Source organism: Botryllus schlosseri, chromosome 1 (genome assembly GCF_051294905.1).
Source record: "Botryllus schlosseri isolate E-star chromosome 1, Bs_hap1, whole genome shotgun sequence".
NCBI classification, from domain to species: domain Eukaryota; kingdom Metazoa; phylum Chordata; class Ascidiacea; order Stolidobranchia; family Styelidae; genus Botryllus; species Botryllus schlosseri.
The window spans coordinates 30,418,897-30,437,135 of NC_137236.1; the positions used below are offsets into that span (position 1 = coordinate 30,418,897).

The 18,239-nt window shown below is 40.8% G+C and overlaps 1 protein-coding gene across 2 annotated transcripts in view; it reads right to left on the reverse strand.

Moving 5' to 3' along the window:
- LOC145447140 (uncharacterized) overlaps window positions 1–18,239 on the reverse strand; it is a 31,691-nt gene that overhangs the window by 4,304 nt on the left and 9,148 nt on the right. For both annotated transcript variants that reach the window (XM_080325561.1, XM_080325565.1), the window contains 17 exons: window positions 17,036–17,172; window positions 16,081–16,287; window positions 14,524–14,652; window positions 13,174–13,375; window positions 11,683–11,741; window positions 10,607–10,900; window positions 9,621–9,810; window positions 9,325–9,445; window positions 8,514–8,726; window positions 8,177–8,311; window positions 6,757–6,937; window positions 5,592–5,782; window positions 5,137–5,275; window positions 4,750–4,949; window positions 3,751–3,911; window positions 2,004–2,100; window positions 1,067–1,253 (listed from right to left, as the gene is read on the reverse strand). In XM_080325561.1, the coding sequence (XP_080181687.1) occupies window positions 1,067–1,253; window positions 2,004–2,100; window positions 3,751–3,911; window positions 4,750–4,949; window positions 5,137–5,275; window positions 5,592–5,782; window positions 6,757–6,937; window positions 8,177–8,311; window positions 8,514–8,726; window positions 9,325–9,445; window positions 9,621–9,810; window positions 10,607–10,900; window positions 11,683–11,741; window positions 13,174–13,375; window positions 14,524–14,652; window positions 16,081–16,287; window positions 17,036–17,172 (2,843 nt within the window). The remainder of the gene's footprint in view (window positions 1–1,066; window positions 1,254–2,003; window positions 2,101–3,750; window positions 3,912–4,749; window positions 4,950–5,136; window positions 5,276–5,591; window positions 5,783–6,756; window positions 6,938–8,176; window positions 8,312–8,513; window positions 8,727–9,324; window positions 9,446–9,620; window positions 9,811–10,606; window positions 10,901–11,682; window positions 11,742–13,173; window positions 13,376–14,523; window positions 14,653–16,080; window positions 16,288–17,035; window positions 17,173–18,239) is intronic.

The following is an 18,239-nucleotide window of genomic DNA, read 5'->3' on the forward strand; positions in this document are numbered from 1 at the left end:
TGAAATCTACAATGGCGCAAAAAAATATTTCAATTACCTTGTGTTATTGACTAAATCAATAAAATTAAAAAGGCCTTCCTTGATATAAGCACTTTGCCGTGATTTTAATAACTAGGAATAATAAAATTGGAGCAACGAAATATACTTCCAGATTTTGACTATCACATGGGAAATATAGTAAGCCTGCTACTTCATTTCCTCTCCATGGTTACCGATTTTAGTGAGGAAAGTAATCCATTTGCGAATTATATCGCTATCGGATTAACGAGGCTATCTCAATGAGGCTGACGAATTGTAAGTAATATAATCATCGTTGTATGTTTGTCGTAAATATAAATCTCGAACGCAATGGGCACATAATCTCGTTACCCTAAAACACCGACTTTTGGTACGCGACTTAGCATTCTAGTACGGGAATCGTGGTGCTCAGCATTACTGACGACACTTAACCAACTCGAGATTATAGCACATGTGGATTCGGATTCGGTTATGACAGCTGAGATTCAGAATTTTGATTGGCGATTTTACCTCAATGGTTTTTTTCGCCATTTGAGCGATCATTGTTCAAATATTCATGCACTAGATGACTGGATTCGTTGACAGAGTGAAATCTATGTCATCCTTGACGGGCCGTGGGTCTGTCAGTAGGAATTCTAATTTCATTGATACGTTGATGTGCGAGCATTTGTTATCCAGAGCGTTCCTTTGACGACGAGTGTACTTTCGACAATCTATTACGTGGTGTGATAGGTCATTGCCACACACGGATATTCGAAGAATCCGACAAACCTTATAGGTATACGGTCGACAAAATACCAAATAATCCTTTATTGTGACGTAGAACCGGCATTGTATGCATTATGGTAGCACAAAAGATACATATTTGAATTTACACATATTTTATACTGCTGTGACGTCATAATAATTGATACTCGACTAGACTCGTAGCCTAAAACCTGATTCATAAGAATCGAATCGCTAAGGTTCTCGATTTTGCTCATTGCTAGGCAGAACAATTGAACTCAAAGCAGATTACTAACAGTACCATGCCAATGATAGTCCTCACCTTTTTGCCTCTAGGCACCAACATGTTGTATGGCCATCCGCATTCGCAGAAGCCCGGGTTCTCTTTCACCATAGGCTTTTCCGAGTCAGGCCACTTGCCGGGTTCCATGTCTTCGTGAAGACGCTTGATCACGGAGGAGTGCACATCTGCGCGGGTCACTGTGAGATGATCCTTGCCGGCTGGTATTCTGACATGGACATGACGGTGGTAAGAGACGAAGCATGAAAGGGTCTTGCCGAAGTTGTAATGACTCAAGTCATGAGTCGACTCCGGTCGCGATTTTTCGGTGACTTGAGTTGGCTCAGGTCATTTTTCAAAATTACGGAAAATAGTCGACTTGATTCAATTTGTTTACTGTCTCGACTTGTACTCGAGTCATTGCGCATGGCTTTACCAAGTCAATTCACTCGAGAATCAAACGTTGAATACTGGCATTTCATTGTAACTTCAAGGAATAGTAAAGTTACCGCATCGATATTTCGCCCGAAACTGGTAAGAGTGAGGAAAATTAATATACAGTATTATAGGTACGAGGCATTCGATATCACCCAAGCAGAGCTGTAAAAAATTGAGTTGAACAACACTTGACCTCAAAACTGAATAGGGAACATGATGACTTTGGACTTGAGTCTCAATACTATGACTCGGACTCGATCCCTTGCACGTGCACTCCGGCTCGGACTCGACTCGGTAGCGGATTGAAAATGACTCGACTTGACTCGAGACAAAACATTAAAAGTAAGATCATAATTTGGACTAGGGCATGGAATCTCTGAGAATAAACGATTTTCGTGCAATTTTTCAAAAAATCAGACATTACCAGTCATGGGCTAAAATTTACGCGAGGGAAATGAATTCCGGATGCCTAGATTTTAAGAAAATGAATTCAGTAAAATATTACTTCCGCCTAGCTCTACGACAAAAGAACGGCGCATACCCGCAAACAAACTTGTCCATTTCGATCCAACGGCGTCTGTCGTGCTGGACTCTTTTCGGGCAGATGAAAATCCGCATAGTAAGCTTGAGCTCCGTGTCTGAAATGCAAACAATTCAATCATAGCTGAGCAGTAACGAAATACTTCTACTTTTTGGGAGCAATCAAGTTGGTTTTGCGTTAAATGCTTTACTTACTTTAGTTGTTAGGTAAAACTACGTATTACTCTTGAATTTGAAAAATGCAAGGTTGTTTTGTGATAGTTTGTATCGCTTTATGGGTGAAATGCCCATTATAACCTTGTAAATGGCACCAGTATTACGGTAACTGAATATATTTTCGAAGATTGTACCTAATCGCAGTGCCGTTTGTGGTTTTGCGTTAGACGCGAAAATACAACCCCCAATTTCGAAAGCAACCAGCCCCGATTTACTGCTGAAGTATGCAGCCCTTGAACAAATTCTAATTTTTGAAACTACTTACTTGAGGATAGGATAGGACGATGTATGTTTTCGACCTTGCTGTTTTTCTGGCATGAGCACTGACTCATGATTTACATACACAGGATTTGCGCGTATGCATACCATGAGTGCGTGATGTACATGAGCAACTGGACAAGGAAGGTGCAGATGTAGCCTTGTACGATTTTCTAAGTCTTTTACCATCCCTCCATGCTATCCCAGTGATACGTTTTTTTTTCAGACCATTTATTTTTTACTTGATGCAGTTTTGATATATTATAGATATCGATACTCGCACTGGAGTAGAAACTTACGACGTTGATTCTATATCTACATGAGAACATACGAAAAAGTAATAAACTACCTCAACACTTATTTCAAGTAAAAGTTTAGGAGTCGTATTACTTGTTTGAGTACTTTTCATTACTCCCATGCCCTATTCCCATTTGAAGTACTTTGACGGTGTCTTGGAAATTGCTACCGGTACTTATAATTGAGTAGGAATGTACGGCGTGATGTCTACTTCTATATCAGTATTAACTCTTACTGATGAGTCTGACCACCTCTGTGACCATGAAGTAGGTTTGTAGGTTTACCTTATTTTGAGATCCGAAAAACTAGGATGCTTTCAAATATTTGTCAGCTATAACACCGGAGGAGAAAACGGGCGATTTAAAAATATTTTTCAGTAATAGTATTGGGTTGACTAAAAAATAGCATTTTTCTGATGTCGTTCCCTAAATACCCGTCGGGTGGTATTTCTCGTTTATTTTCTTGCCCACCCTGGCGTTCGGTGCGTGAAATTCCAGTTTGTGCTCGCATTCTAACAATTATTTTTCTAGAAAAAGAGGACAAATCCTTTTAAAACGGGACATGTTTTAGCCCTACCAAGTAGAGTAACTGGAAAGGCACTGGTTGCGTATTCCAAAGAAGTATTAGTATGCTAATTAACATAACCACTAAATTAAGAAGTGCCTTAAGAAAAGCCTAGTTGAGTTCTTGGGATATGAAGAAGTATACCTCAGTAATGACCACCTCTGTGTGTTTCCTACTGCTGCTAAAACAATATCACCCTCAAACATATGATGAAGAAATATAATAAAGATTTAACTTTGAATCTCCCAAATAAGTTCTGACCTCTCATTTGTACTTCCACGTTAATAACTTTAGACATATCTTTACAATTGTTACTTCTAGTTCTATTTGAGTACTAGCGCTGAGTATGACTTTGACGACCACTTCCCGTAGGCGAGATCCAGTCAATACGAAACCAGATCAATACGACTCACTATTCGCAACTTCGGCGTTCCGTTTCATTCTCAAGTGGTAATAGAACCTTTGATGAGACAGCTTGTTGTCCCATTCGTACTTCTTTCGTGCCGGCCCGAGATAGGTGCAGAGACGGGTGGTTTCGGACGGACCTTTGCTGGTCCACTGACCGTAAGATATCCTGGCGAACAGATAAAAAAAACACTGGACCATCTTGCTCAAAATCAATTGATCGTAATAAGAAAATCAAAGGAAACTTCTTTCTATTATGTTTAAGACCCCTGCGGTTACGATATGCACAACACAAAGCAATCTTATTGAAGATATGCGAGTTACACGGAAATCGTTTTCTTTACATTAACGACAGATTCGTACAAACTACCAATCTAACTAGTTACCAGTCAAGAAACTACTGTTTTAAGAAGTTCTAATTACAGTTCTAGATGCGGATTTTGAAAGGTGAGTAATTTTAGTTTTAGATGTGGATTTTGAAAATTGGACAGTGTTAGTTTTAGCTGCGCATTGAAAAACACGAGACATCGTTTGGCATCAATCGTGATACTGGTGTTCTGCTGTGTTGCCATTGTTAGCTTAGAGTCATTACTACTAACAGTGGGGTAGCCAGGGGGTGGGTGTTGCGGGTCAACACCCCGTCCTTTTGAAATACCCTTCTATTTCCGATATTTTCTCTCTCCATAGCAAATTCAGTGATTCGTATTATCAGTGCTGATAATGCTTCGGAATGGAGTCTAGTTATAGTTGTTTTAGTTGGTTAGTTGCGGATTTCTAAACTTCGTTAGTTCGAATTGAAAGTTTAGGCAAGTGAGTAGTTCTGGTTCCAGTTCTCGCCTTAAGCTAGATTCCATATCCTTCGAATATCGGTTGAATGTGTCAGGGTTATCGGCGAAGGTGCTAGAGTTATTGGATGTATCGCTATCGGCTCAAAAATCTGAAACCGGTCGGGCTTTATACTGATCACTGACCACCTCTGCTGAGCAACCAGACTTCACACAACTCACTTTCCGAAATCCTTAGGCATTTGCTGCTCGCCGCTCAAGACAATATCATCAGCCGTGATGGTAACCGGTGGTCCGTCATGGCCTATTTCGCTACGGTAGCAATTGTTGTTCTTGATCCAAAGCGAGTCGATCTTTCGGTGCCAACGGTAAAAGATGAGATCCCTTACCGCTGTGGCGGTGTCGTTCATATAGCTGGTTGCCTGATTAAAATAATGAGTAGTCTATTTAGTACTGTGCGATTTATGGAATGGTTTCAAAGAGAGAAGAGGAGGGACAGAAAGAAGGAGAATATAGAGCTTCAATTTACAATAAACCCGAACATTTTCGGCAGACACTCGTCAGGGATAATCGTCATCAACTAGTGGAGAATTGGATAGAACATTGTACCCAATTCGGCATTCCGGAAGATCCAAACACTCCGTGACCTTGGTTATGGAAGCTGCCATATACAGCCTGATATTTTCCAGTAGACGGTTCCAAAATATGTCCAGCGATGTTAGGGACCATTTCTTCATCTGGCTCGGCACTGAAACATGATAAACCCATGGCAGTAGTAAGAAATGACATAAATTAATTTTCAAGGCTATAGTAACGACATATGGGAGGTGCAAGATTACAATAAAGCGGTGGTGCCAGAACTTGTTCGCAGTCGCAGCAGCATTTAATTCATAAAGCTTGATGGGGGTGCATCAGTAGACATAATTAATAGCAATCCAGTAAGGGCCAAGATGTTTTATGTGGGTACAATATGAAACGTACACTTATCCTTGTCATAGCAATGAAGCGCAGTGGGAAAATGAAAACGTAAATATTAAATCCTTCCATCTCTAAAAGGTACATACCCAGGTTGTTCGTGCTCCACAAAGCCAGAGTCCAAGGCGCGCTGGTAGGCATATTCCCATTCTGTGAATTGATTTTTGGCCCACGCCGGCCACACCTGGGACGGCCTGGGGATGTAGCGGCGCCACTGCTGGTCGTTGTGGAACTCGTAGCCGGCGTTGAAAGTCATGGATCTTTCGCCAAATTCCCATGGCTGGAATGCAACATAATAGAAATGTGAGCAAATTATTCTCTGCCCGAGGTGGCGAAAGTAGTCAAGTCAGCGTTGCTACTCATGTAGAAGTGACGTCATAAATATTTACTCAAGCACAAGCAGATGTATTGATATACAAGCCATGACAAAACTACTTAAGTGGAATGGGAAACTTAAGGATAAAACTACTCGTATAGTGTCACATAGTAGATTTTTTCGAGGGGGCGCATGCCTTTAGCACAGATGTACTTATCATGGTGTCCACTGACGCCTTGAGAGTCCCCTGACAAATTTCAATGGGTCCATGAAAGGTCAATGTTAAAACTACAAGTATGAAACTACATTGTGCTTTATAACATATGTCATATTATCACTCGATGACCATTTTAACCTTCAGGCCGTTTTTTATACAACAACCAGACCAGGTGGCAAGACGGCAAGATATAATTGGGGCTGGGTTGAAATCATGACCTTTTCAGTTTCCAAATTTAGAGGTTCACGCATTCAACTCAAGCATCTAGGAATATGCGCTCGGAAAGGTTAATAAACACCGCTTTGCCAGTTTATCAGAGGTTTATGCTTCCCAATTCACAAGTTGCATCTTGGCACCCAACGCAAAGTGGCTGATGATGTGACGAGTAGATGTGATATTCCAAAATATAATACATTCACGCGATATGGGGCTTTTTTAGCCCGGCTGTTGATAGTTTACAATTTAACACACGAAGGTGATGCAGACATATCACCAATCCACATTGCACATATATACAAAATTGAACGCGCAAAAACCAGCATTGTACTGACTCAAGTCGTAATTTTCCGTCGACTCGACTTGACTATAGTCATTTTCTATAGCCTAGCCTTAGTAAGCAGTGCAGGCAAGGAAAACCTACTGTGTAGCCCACTCTAATAAAGTAGAACTATCTTCGTTACCGACCACCTCTGAGTTAGATGAATCAAAGTATGAAGCTCACCTTGACGGGGTCCAGTCCCCAAGACTCCCTCTCCGCGTCGTATCTGGCCAACATCTGCGAATGCATGTAGCCGAACAATTCGCCCTGACGTTTCAAGTGCTTCGGGGTTGCTTCGTCGAGCGCCAATCCTTCGGCGGTGCGGCGTAAAAACTGACTCACGACGTAGACGATGTGCCAGTGTCTGGGAGGATAGGTACATTGAATTAGGCGATTTCATCAGACTTGTACAAACTACTAATCTAGTTAGTTGTTGGTCAACTATCTATTGGTTATTTGAGTAGTTTAAGTTCTAATTGCGCATTTATATTAAAATTAGAAGCTAGCTCAGATTCGTCACTACTAACAGAGGCGTAGCCAAGGGTGGATTCGGATGGTCGAAACACTTCCCATTTCATGTTTCGGTTCAGTTCATGTAGAAATCCGACTCCGATGAAACAATAATTAATTGGTTGCTTCGTAATTGAAAATAGTTAGTTGTGTTTTAGTTTGTTGCGGATTTTTAAAGGTCGTTAGTTCTAGTACTAGCTCTGCGTTTTCAAAATCCACTAGATTGTACAAGTTTGGAATATATAATCTTTTAGATATTCGGAAGACGAGTCCCAAATGTATACAATGTATTCAGGAAGGCATCAATATGAATAGCTCTGTCAAATGAACATGAATAGTACGGCCATATTAAAGGCCCCCATCTATTTACTTGAAATACATGAAAAATTAGAATTCGCAATTTTACTGAATGAATACTAGTCATCCCTCGAATTTGCCGAACCGCGACCTGGCATATCGATCTCGCCTTCCGTCACATGCCATCTCGTTTTGTCGTTTGTCTTCTTTCAGCTTTCATTCAGTGTGCATGCCTCGCTTTTTTACACCGCCTAGGCCAGGTGGTGTCTGATTTAAAAGACTACTCCAAATCGTTTCGATACTTGCCTATGCTTTCGTTGTATCGCAGTCTTGTGGTGTATTGAAATGGAAATTATTAATAGTAAATTGTTTGATGGAATTGATTGATTGCAGGTTATGATATTTTACGATTAGGGACGTATCGGGATGAAAATGAGACATTTTCGAAGTTTTAACTCGCCCGGTTGACGAGGTTGGTTAAACCATCACCATCGGTATGACAGACTACATACAGTGCAGTCACATTCAGGACAATCATCGATTTTCAGAAGGGCCAGTAATGAAGTACTACTACTTCAAGTGCGTTTTTACTGACACTACTAAAGTGGTCATTTTTAGGCGACTTACTTATACTTGACAATTTACTGTTTTATACACAAAACTAAGCCCGAAATACTTACTTTTTTACTTACTTACCAAGTGTGAATAATCCACCGGAAGATAGAAACTTGAAATTTCATGCTCAAAACCACACATCTCTAATTTCATGCATGCGTGTATACAACAATGCGCTTACCTATGATGGTAATTGAAGTCCGCGTCACACCTCCAGTAATTCATCCAGTCTTCCTGAGGTAGACCCTCACGTTTGGTGACCATCATGGCTGCTCCGGAATAAAGTGAAGGGTCTCGGTCCTCGGGTTCTGGATACCTGAATGAATGAAGCAGAAATGTTAGGAGAATGCCAATGCCAGTAGCAGTCTCTACTCTGTGGTTTATAAACTTTGAGCAGTACTTAGTCTGGTCGCACTATCTGAGGTGGTCAGTAATTAATATTTGCATACTTGCACTATATACTCGAGTACCAACAGGACTAATGTGACCACAGCTATATGCGGGTCTCCGATACGTACTTGATTCCAGCCTTCTTTGCGTCCATCGAGTGCACGATGAAGGCTTCCAAAGCCCATCGCAACACCATGTAGTTGACTTCGTAGCCCTTCTGCAGCTTGTCAGCGTAACTGACGGTGGCAATCAGGTCCTGCGTCTCGTCGTACTTTGTGAAGAGCATCTCGACGATCTTGGAAGCTTTCTGGATTTGATCGATATCGAAATTGCTGAACGGCCTGCCAAACAAGATATTTTATAGAAATGTCACAATGGAGGTAACACTTATTATTCAAGCAGGACTAAAAATAATCCAATGACAGATATGTAATGCAAGGAGTTGCAGCTTGATAAAGTAGTCTGAGCATGTGTAAGTCTAAGTTGCTTTTTGCTGGACAATGAACACCTATTTGTACTGTTAAAATTCTACAAAATTACAGAACTTATGTCACATTGCAGCAGACGCATACGTTTTGCGTTATCTATCAGAAGTGCCAGGAGAATTTTCGTGACTAATAAATTGAAGGAACACCTAATGGTACCATGTGCGGTTACATTTTGTAACTATTTTTAACCGTTTTTTTACGTCAATAAATATTGACTCTAGAAAGTTCGTAATGTGAAATTGTAATTTGACTTAACATATGAGTAGAAAGGTTGAAGTCAAGGGAACTTGCCGAAGTTGTTCAATTACAGAATGAGCTACTTGAGTGTGTAAATGGGATTTATTGTGCACTACGTAACTACGACAGAGCAATAATTATTATCAAAAATTTCCCCAATTCATAATCTAATCATAGCGATGAATCTATTCTATGAGAAAAATCCGACCAGTACCTCCCAAGACGTACGCCACTCAAATCGTCTTCGCCATCACCATCAGTGACCGGTGACCAAGTCAACACGCTGTTGACCCTCTTTTGCAGATTAGCGGAGGTGTACTTGTCTTCAACTTTGGCTGAAAATGAACATCATATATTATACGTGCTCTTCGTAATTTATTGCAATATGCAATTCTGTGTCCAATTGCGCGCGCTCATTTGATGGATATGCTCGCTGAATTTGGTGGTGAAACCTTGATCCGATTCGGGAACGGAAATGATGAAGATTAGCCTCACAAAGGTTTGACTTACGAGGGTTTTTCAGCTTGTTCCAATTCTTGGTCAGCTTCGACAGGGCATCGTATTTCACGCCGCGGCTCATGAGGTCACTCAGCATCTGGTTGAACTCGCTGTCCGCTTTGGCGGTGTTCTTTTCGGCCAGGTACAGCTTACCTCTGGCCAACACGAGATTGCCGTAATCCATATTATCCGATTTGGTGCCCTGAGAAAGGTAGGTTAGTAGGGAGTGACGAAATACTGTTAGAATTCATTTGGTCTGGAAACATTACCAAAGTAATGTGCTTCATTTGGACTGAAACTACGAGTTTCTTATTGAGCAAAATAAAATAGGTGTATACGGTACATCTTTTCCAAATTGATGCCCGCAGTCACAAATTTTAGTTGAAAAAAGTCATGTTCTACAGAATACAAAATATACAAAGTATATCAAAAGTAAGAAGTTTCACGTAAATAACTCTCAAGTTAAAAAAAAAGTATTGTAAAATCATAACCAGATTGCTAAGTAATCCATGTAGGTAAAACCTACTTGAGTAATGTTAAAAAGTCGAAGTACTTCTTTACTGACACCTACTCACTACTCCCACTTCTACCTGACAGTTTTTCTGGCTTAATTACTAAATTTTACCATTTTGAATTTTAATAGTAGAAGATACTTTTGCGTCATCTTTTGACCACCTCAGTTTGTATATATAAGATTACGACAGGAGAAGCGGGTGGCGAGATAGCGTAGTGATGTAATCTAAAGCTGCAACACCAATGCGTTGCGGGTTCGAGGTCGACTCCGGAAGAATTCCTACCCAAATGTTGGATGTTTATTTAGGCTCCTCCTCGCCTCCTTGCGGTGTCTAGAAGTGGGCCGTGCTACAAGACGGCAACTACAGAATACAAATAAAGAGAATTGACCTGGTGTAAATGACCAATGACCACAGTAGTCGGCAAATACCTACAATACCACAAACAACAACAGCAATAACAACAACATCAACAAAAAGCCTTACCTGCTTCTGGTAGTACTCGATGATGTCGTCCGTGTCTTTCAAAAGCTTGCCGCGCGACACCGCAGGCCCGCCCGTACCTACTTCCATCTGCCTGCGTCCACCTCTCGTTCTCTTCTTTCCCGTCACTCCCGCCTTTCGCGCCTTGTCTCTGGCGATGCCTTCAAAGAAAGCGATCATGGTCGCTACCTTTGATTTCTTCTTCTCGACTGGCTGCGACTCCATTTTCTTCCAGAAGTTGAGCGATTTCTGGAAGCGATCGTAACTGGACGCTTGAAGAGTGGCGGCGGTGACGATCTGTAATGGATGAGCCGTCGAATATAGCACCATGTAACAGCTAGGGTCAAGTGAAATCCATATCGGCAGCTTCAGAACTGAGCAGATGTGGAATTCGTGGTTACGATCAGCGGCCTTGAAAAGCCATAAAGGGTAAACGAAATACGTGTACTTCGTCGATTCTCGCCCCACGGTAGGATGTCAATCGGGTTAACGGCGATTTCAGGTAAAATTGTGCTTTCACACCCTTTTGTGCTAGCGGTACACCCGCTCTTACAGAGATGTATCTCAGGGATGTAGTCGATGGTTGTAAACCTTTTTTTACTTTCGTAGTTACTTGTTCCATCTAGTTCGATTGAAAGTAAATACACCAAATCATACATACACATATTACATTCGCATATATTGCCATACATATTGTTGCATTATACCTGTAACAATATATATTTATTTGTTTTTATATTTATATTCATTCGATTTATAAAATAAGACATTGGTACGTTGCCATGAATATCGTAGCATCACAAAATTAATATTCGGATGCGAAGATATGTAATTTTCGGTATATTTGCTACGTGCCTACCTACACCCATATATGAACGGCCGCCATCCAATGAAGACAGGGAGAAGCTCATAGTTTCAATTCAACAGTCACAAAGAGACTAGAAATATTTGATATCTCAGTGGAACGGCTTGAAACAAGTATGCCGAAGCCAGTCAAAATCTAAATACGGAGCTAAAATATGACAAGCCTACTTTGCGATCATTGCCAATTAAGGTTCATAATTCAAAGCAGATAATACCTCGTCTTTGGTCTCCTGATCCTCGTCATCATCATCCTCGACCGTAATGGAATACGATGCTGTGAGAACAAAAATCTCGGTATTATATATGATGTATTATATATAAGAGCGACTTTTGCTTCAGGACAGCAACAGGCAATAGTATATTCAATTGGTGTCAACGGCTGTTCATATCCATGCATTTCTCTACCACACTCTTAGCGAAAAGAGTGTGTTTTTCCACCTGGGTACCACCCCCTGATATACGGGTGTGATTCAACACCCATGACACACGAAATCAGATCGTGTATCAGACTTATACCGCGGTATAAATAGAGTACAGCATTTTAATCCAAATTATTCATACACGAATAGGAACGTAGAAGTTATGACCACGATGCAATTCTGAGTTAGGTTCTGTTGTGTGCCACACTTTTAGGCCGTTTGGGTGTAAATACATAATCTTTTCGCTAAGAGTGCGCCTAGCCATACATGTAGCTGTGTTTTTACGAGACCAGAGCGGTTGGCTGTATATAAAATCGACCAGCACGTATTTACTACCATCAAATGGCGCCCGGGTAAACATGCGAGAGTAAAAACAGCGAACAGAACGCACTATTTGAATGACTCGCCATTTTGAATTCGTCTGTACCATAACAGTCACTATTTTGAATAACTTCCTATCATGACATTCACTGTTATGAATTTCTCGCTATCACAACACTCACTTTGAACCCGGGGAGCCCCTTCAAATATACGCATGTAATCTGCGCAATAATCGAGAGGCAAGTAAGGAATGTCATTCAACATAAATCACGGAGATTTTACTGATTGTTAGTTAGGCAATGTATTCAAAGACTTATGATTATCGCAACAGTGAAATATCATACGGGTATCTGTAGCTGAAACTGAGATCAACAAACGTGCTTTTTGTATCATTCTGCCGATGCATTTCTCTCGCTCTGCCATTTAGTACATACTATTATTGTGTGATTTGTAGTATATGTATACGTTCTTGAATAGCATATTCATATTAAAATGAACCCGAATATTTTCGGCTGACACTCGTCAGGGGTAATCCTCTCTACTAGTTGCTGACGATTACCCCTGACGAGTGTCAGCCGAAAATATTCGGGTTCATTTTAATATGAATATGCTATTCAATTGTATATTGAAGTTCTGTACCTCAAAGAAGCTGTTCGTATACGTTCTTGTGACACAAAAGATTTGAATGCGAAGCGCATCACTGTGCTTTCCCATTTTGTTACATATATGTATGATGTACGAAGGACATGGAGTAAAAAAACAAGGTTAGTGATTGGTTATATGATTTGCTAACGATATTCGCTTATTCACCAACGATTTGAATCCATACCAAAAATAAAGTCAGGAACGATTCGAGGCACTTGACTCGACTCGATCCAATTTTGCAATGGCTTGAAATCGCTTGCGACTCAAAGGTATTTAGAGACATGATTCCAACACTGCTGTAAATATGGAAACGTTACTTACCAGATGTGACATTGTACCGTCCGCCGTTGTAAACAGCTCTGACTTTGTAAGTCCCAGGTACGTCAACTTGATATCCTTCAGATCCGGCACCAACGGTGACCAATTGACTGTACCTGTCCGGGCCATCTTTGGCCTCGGCAGTGTACAAGACCTTGGGCTTGCTGTATCCAGAGTAGATTGGCCGGACAAATGGATCCACAGCCTAAAATGAAATGAGAAATGAGAAGTTACTGTTGGGCGCGAAAGGTGAGAAATTATGAGCATCAGGGGCAATATAATCGTTGACAACGTCGTATGATGGTTTCACTTTGACATCATAAACAAGAAACAGTGCGAAGTGCATCATAAAAGCAACACACCATTCTATTCATGATGTCAAATATATTTTCCCTGTAAAGATATCATAACGGAACAGTGAGATAAATTTGACCATGTTAATCAGGAGGTCAAATTGTTATTCGGTTGCGAGATCCAAGAATGAGCAATGATCAACTGAGCATGGATATAAACTTTTAACTTCGGATTCGAACATCTTAGTTGATTCCCAGATCATCGTGGAGCCAGTAAAGAATTTTGATTGAACATGAAATTTACGACGACACTGAATTTTCACAACGGAAGGACTATATTTCTGTCGATAGAAATTTATCATTCGATTGATACTACTCACAGAAATATCTGAATCTGAAAATATATAATGCCCTCATGTCACGATTGGGAAATGAACATGCAGTATTATCGGTTTATGAACAGATTTAATCATTCAAAAGTTGGCAATATGATGCAACCAACGATCTAACACACAAATTCTGCCCAACTCTTCGTCCATTGGGACAAATATATGTCATCACCATCCCAGAATATATAGATGACACGTAACTATAGGGTTGCATTTAAAAAAATCGTTGTTTAAGACACTATGTTTAGAACATGTTTTAAACAGTGTTTTGAACAAAGGCCATTGTGTTTTTTTTTCAAGTTGTAAAATCACGCCATAATTGAGTAAATACCTTCCAAAAAACATGTTGTATCAGCCTACGGACAATTACCACCCGATATAGCCCGCGTCAAAGAAGCTATATTCACCCTATATTTTCAATTGTAAATGTTAATCCACTGTGACGTCACAATTGAATATCCGTGACGCCATAGCTTGAAAAAAACAAAATAAAACGTAAAAAAAACATGTTTCCAAAAAGGGACTAGTTTTAAACAGGTCTGTTTAAAACTGATTTTTGTTTTAAATGCCACCCTAGACGTGATCCTTATCGCTGAAGTTAATCCGAAATTTTTAGATTAGCAGGACACGGCAAGGCCTCTCATGAATTGAATAATATCCCAATGATAAACCTTGGTGGAGCCATCAGGTTTGGTGATGTAGACTTGCAGATTCCCAGACTCTACGGACAGATCTCCTTCGACAAGCGCCGGCAGTTTGCCCACATTCTTCACTCTCGCCTCGAAACTAAGCAGCTGGCCCTGAAAAGATATTTACAAGTTGAAATCACACTGACTCGATTTGAATCGGGTACAGCGTCTTAGATTTAACGGGGTGTGAAGGGAGTCACGTTCTTTCACACATTTTGTGATTTTCATGATTTATATAAAACTGGAAACATGATTACGATCCAAGTTATGTTTGGAAATCCAGTTTTCATTAACCGGCATGGGCACATGCCTATCCGTTTTACAAGTTCAATGGTAAGTTTTGAATACGTTCAATTGTACTACACTATTTGTGAAAAGAGTGTAAAGGTGCGACGCGAAAAACGAACCTACTACAGAATTTAGAAACGCCGTTCACGGGGCTTCGATCGAATATTTCACCCGATTTGTTAGCGTCTGAACAGCATTTCCTTGTCAGTGTCTTTGTTCTAAGTGCCCACGTTACTTCATACTCTATTTGTGCTTATTCTAATTTGTCAAGCATCATTTGGATTAAAGTGTTTCATTTGACGGCTACTACGGTGCAACTGGTTCGAACAGGGCTGTAAATATGCCTTGTATTACACACACATTTGTCGAATCCGAACGCACGTTGACGAAAGACACTCAGAACCTGTATACCAGTGGTTCTCAACCTTTTTGTCTTCGCGGACCCCTTTCGGACCGTCACGGAGCCCCACAAAGTTTCAGTTCAGATTTAGCTCAATTATCGAGCAATCGTCTTCTGTCTTGTGCAAATGATAACTGCAGGCTTAGTGATAAACAGCAAAAAAATGACTTTTCTTGAAAATAAGATCATACTATCCATGTAGAAATTGAGTTGACTTCTATTACTTCAAAGCGAATTCTGTAATTGCATTTCTTGAAATACGTGGTCGCGTCTTGAAAATCGGCGCCTTCGATAGGATATCAACGAGTGCCGAAAATGCAATTCCACAAATGTAGGTGGTGGCGAATGTAATAACAACGCGTAACGCTTCCGACGACACATTTGGGTATGATCGCAACAAATATGACACCAAAATTGACAAACTAATTTTTTAATGACCATATAACGTCAAGCATGGTCATTTCTATCTAGGAGCTAATCTTGAAGTTATTATGGAAGAATGGTTATATATACCACAGTAAAAAAGGGATTTTTGTAAAAATTTCGAAGTCACCGTGATTGACCTTACCCATCCAACTTTTTTCCACAATCGCCAACAAAACATCTCTAAACAGAAAAATGTGTGTACCCGAATAGGCTATTGGCAATTTATCAATTGAAATGAGTCTGCACAGTAGGATATGTCATCTCAGAGTGCCATTCTGTTGATGTGAGCTCTGGAGTTCTACTAGTAATGAAGCGAAACTGCCTCGTGATTTTCCGAAATAAAAAATACACAAGTTAGCTTATCAACTATTTTGAGGCTTCGCGGACCCCCGGTTGGGAATCGAACCACTGCTGTATACCATCACCTTTTGGTACTTCTCGGGTAATTTCAGATCGAGCGCTATTTTCCTGTTCGGCTTAGCCTTCGGCTTTGCCTGGTCTTGATACCCGGCTTCCATATCGTAATCATCGTCGTCGTCAGCTAGTTTTGCGTCTGGCGCCTCGGACTTGACGCTGTATCCCGGGCCCATGACGGAAGCCAACAGGTCTTCGCTACAGGCTGCTCTGAACACCTGGAAATGGGGAAGAGGTAGGTTATCAGAAGACACGTTAGTCAGTAATGATACATAATCTACTTTATCGGTATATCCTCCAGCATATTGTGAATGCTTGAGTAGTCATTTACGTTGGTACTCTACTTCTACCTGACTACTTTGACAACATCTTTAAGTAACGCAGTAATTGACAGGACGTAGTCGTAAGTTTTGCCAAGCAAACAATATAATATTAACCAATATGCTTAATATTTATAATATCATCTAGAACAGTGCTCTTAAACCTTTTTTGGAGGGGTGCACCATTCAAAGTTGTTGCTTTGACTCATGCACCATTGCCATGTCAAGCTACATAAATTGCGCGTGTCAACAACAAAAAAAGTCATCACTGTCATCCATTTGTAAGAAATAGATGTTCATGCTCCTTAATATATGTGTATTGTGTACCATTAAAAACGTCGTCACTTTACTGTGGCTGCCGAATATTGGTTCATTCATCAAGGCTGGTTATTGAAATTAGGTCGACAAAATCTCGGGTTTCAACCCCTGGATAAAAACTACTGACTTCAAGTGCAATGTTTCTCATGCACCCCTGTGCACTCTTTTGTGCATCCCGTGCTGTTTTCATGCACCATGAGGTGCAGCTTACACACCGATTGGCGAGCACTGAGCTAGAGTTATCATCAGCGTTTTCTTTGCAATGTGCAGATTCATTGCTATAGCAGCGATTGTAGACATTGGAATTCCATGCAAAAGTGTGACGTACCTTGGTGGGAGAGTGTCTCAGAATCATCAACTCCTGGTCGCTGAAAGTGTACGAGAAGTTTCGGTAAAACGAGCCTGGCTCTTTACCGACGTCGTAGCGGTGCGCGTAGTTCATCCACGACAGTGAATCGGGAGCGCCTGTCACAAACTCAAATGTTATTTTGAAGGAATGTAGCAAAAAAATCAAGTAACAATATATGGCCTATAGAAGTATTCCCAAACTAGCGTACTATACCTATCATATTTGTCCTCGTCTCATACCTATATATTCTTAGCGAGAAGAGTGTGCATTTACTGCCGAAAGGCGCTACAGCAAAACAGAATCCAGGGGGGATTCAGAAACCACCCCATTCTCGGGGTGTCGGTGGAATATGTCACAAGATTTGTAAGCCAATGAACAGTATTTCCTTGTTTGTGCGTTTCAATTTAGAGCCAATTTGAGACAATCATCCTTATCAATCGGCATTTTTCTTTCTCTGTATGTATATATTCAAACGTTAGCTTGGTTCGTTTAGCTACTTTGCGGTAGACACTGTTCTGATTGATTCGTGTGTGAAGCATTGTTAGAAATTCTACGTCCTGATATGCGGACATTCGTCCTTGCTCCGTTTGTGCTTATTGCAATTTGTCAGCATCATCCGGATTGAAAGTTGTGTTTGATTTAAACCTCGGTATAATTATGCGATGCGTTGTTTTCGTACACCACCTTTTGGGTGTGAAAACACACTTACTTCACAGCAGCCCTTCAGTAAGTGTGTACCCGCGAATATAGCACGGCTTTCAAACTCAATAGAGAGGAAGGCACACTGTTCCAGCTTGATATCGAGGGCACGGGCTGCACAAATACAGCCCCGAGATCGGTGGAAGTCCCAACGATTTTCCGCGGAGGCAATATATTGGGTGGCGTAGCGGTATTGGAGTAGTTGGCTGTAGTAAGGCACCAAATTTTCGATTTAACTTACAAAAATTAACTAGCCCTTGGTTTACGGTATACGAGGGAAATCGGGACGCATGTCATTATCGAGCTCTGTTGCGTATCAAAATAGTAGGGATGGTGTGAACCTCTGAAAGGTTCAGGTTCGTGTGAACGCGAACCTTTTTGAAATGTTCTGTGTGAACGCGAACGTGAACCTCATGACGTCACGTGACGTCATATTGCTAATTCCAACCCTACATTTCAGTGAAGTGATAGCCGATATTAAAGG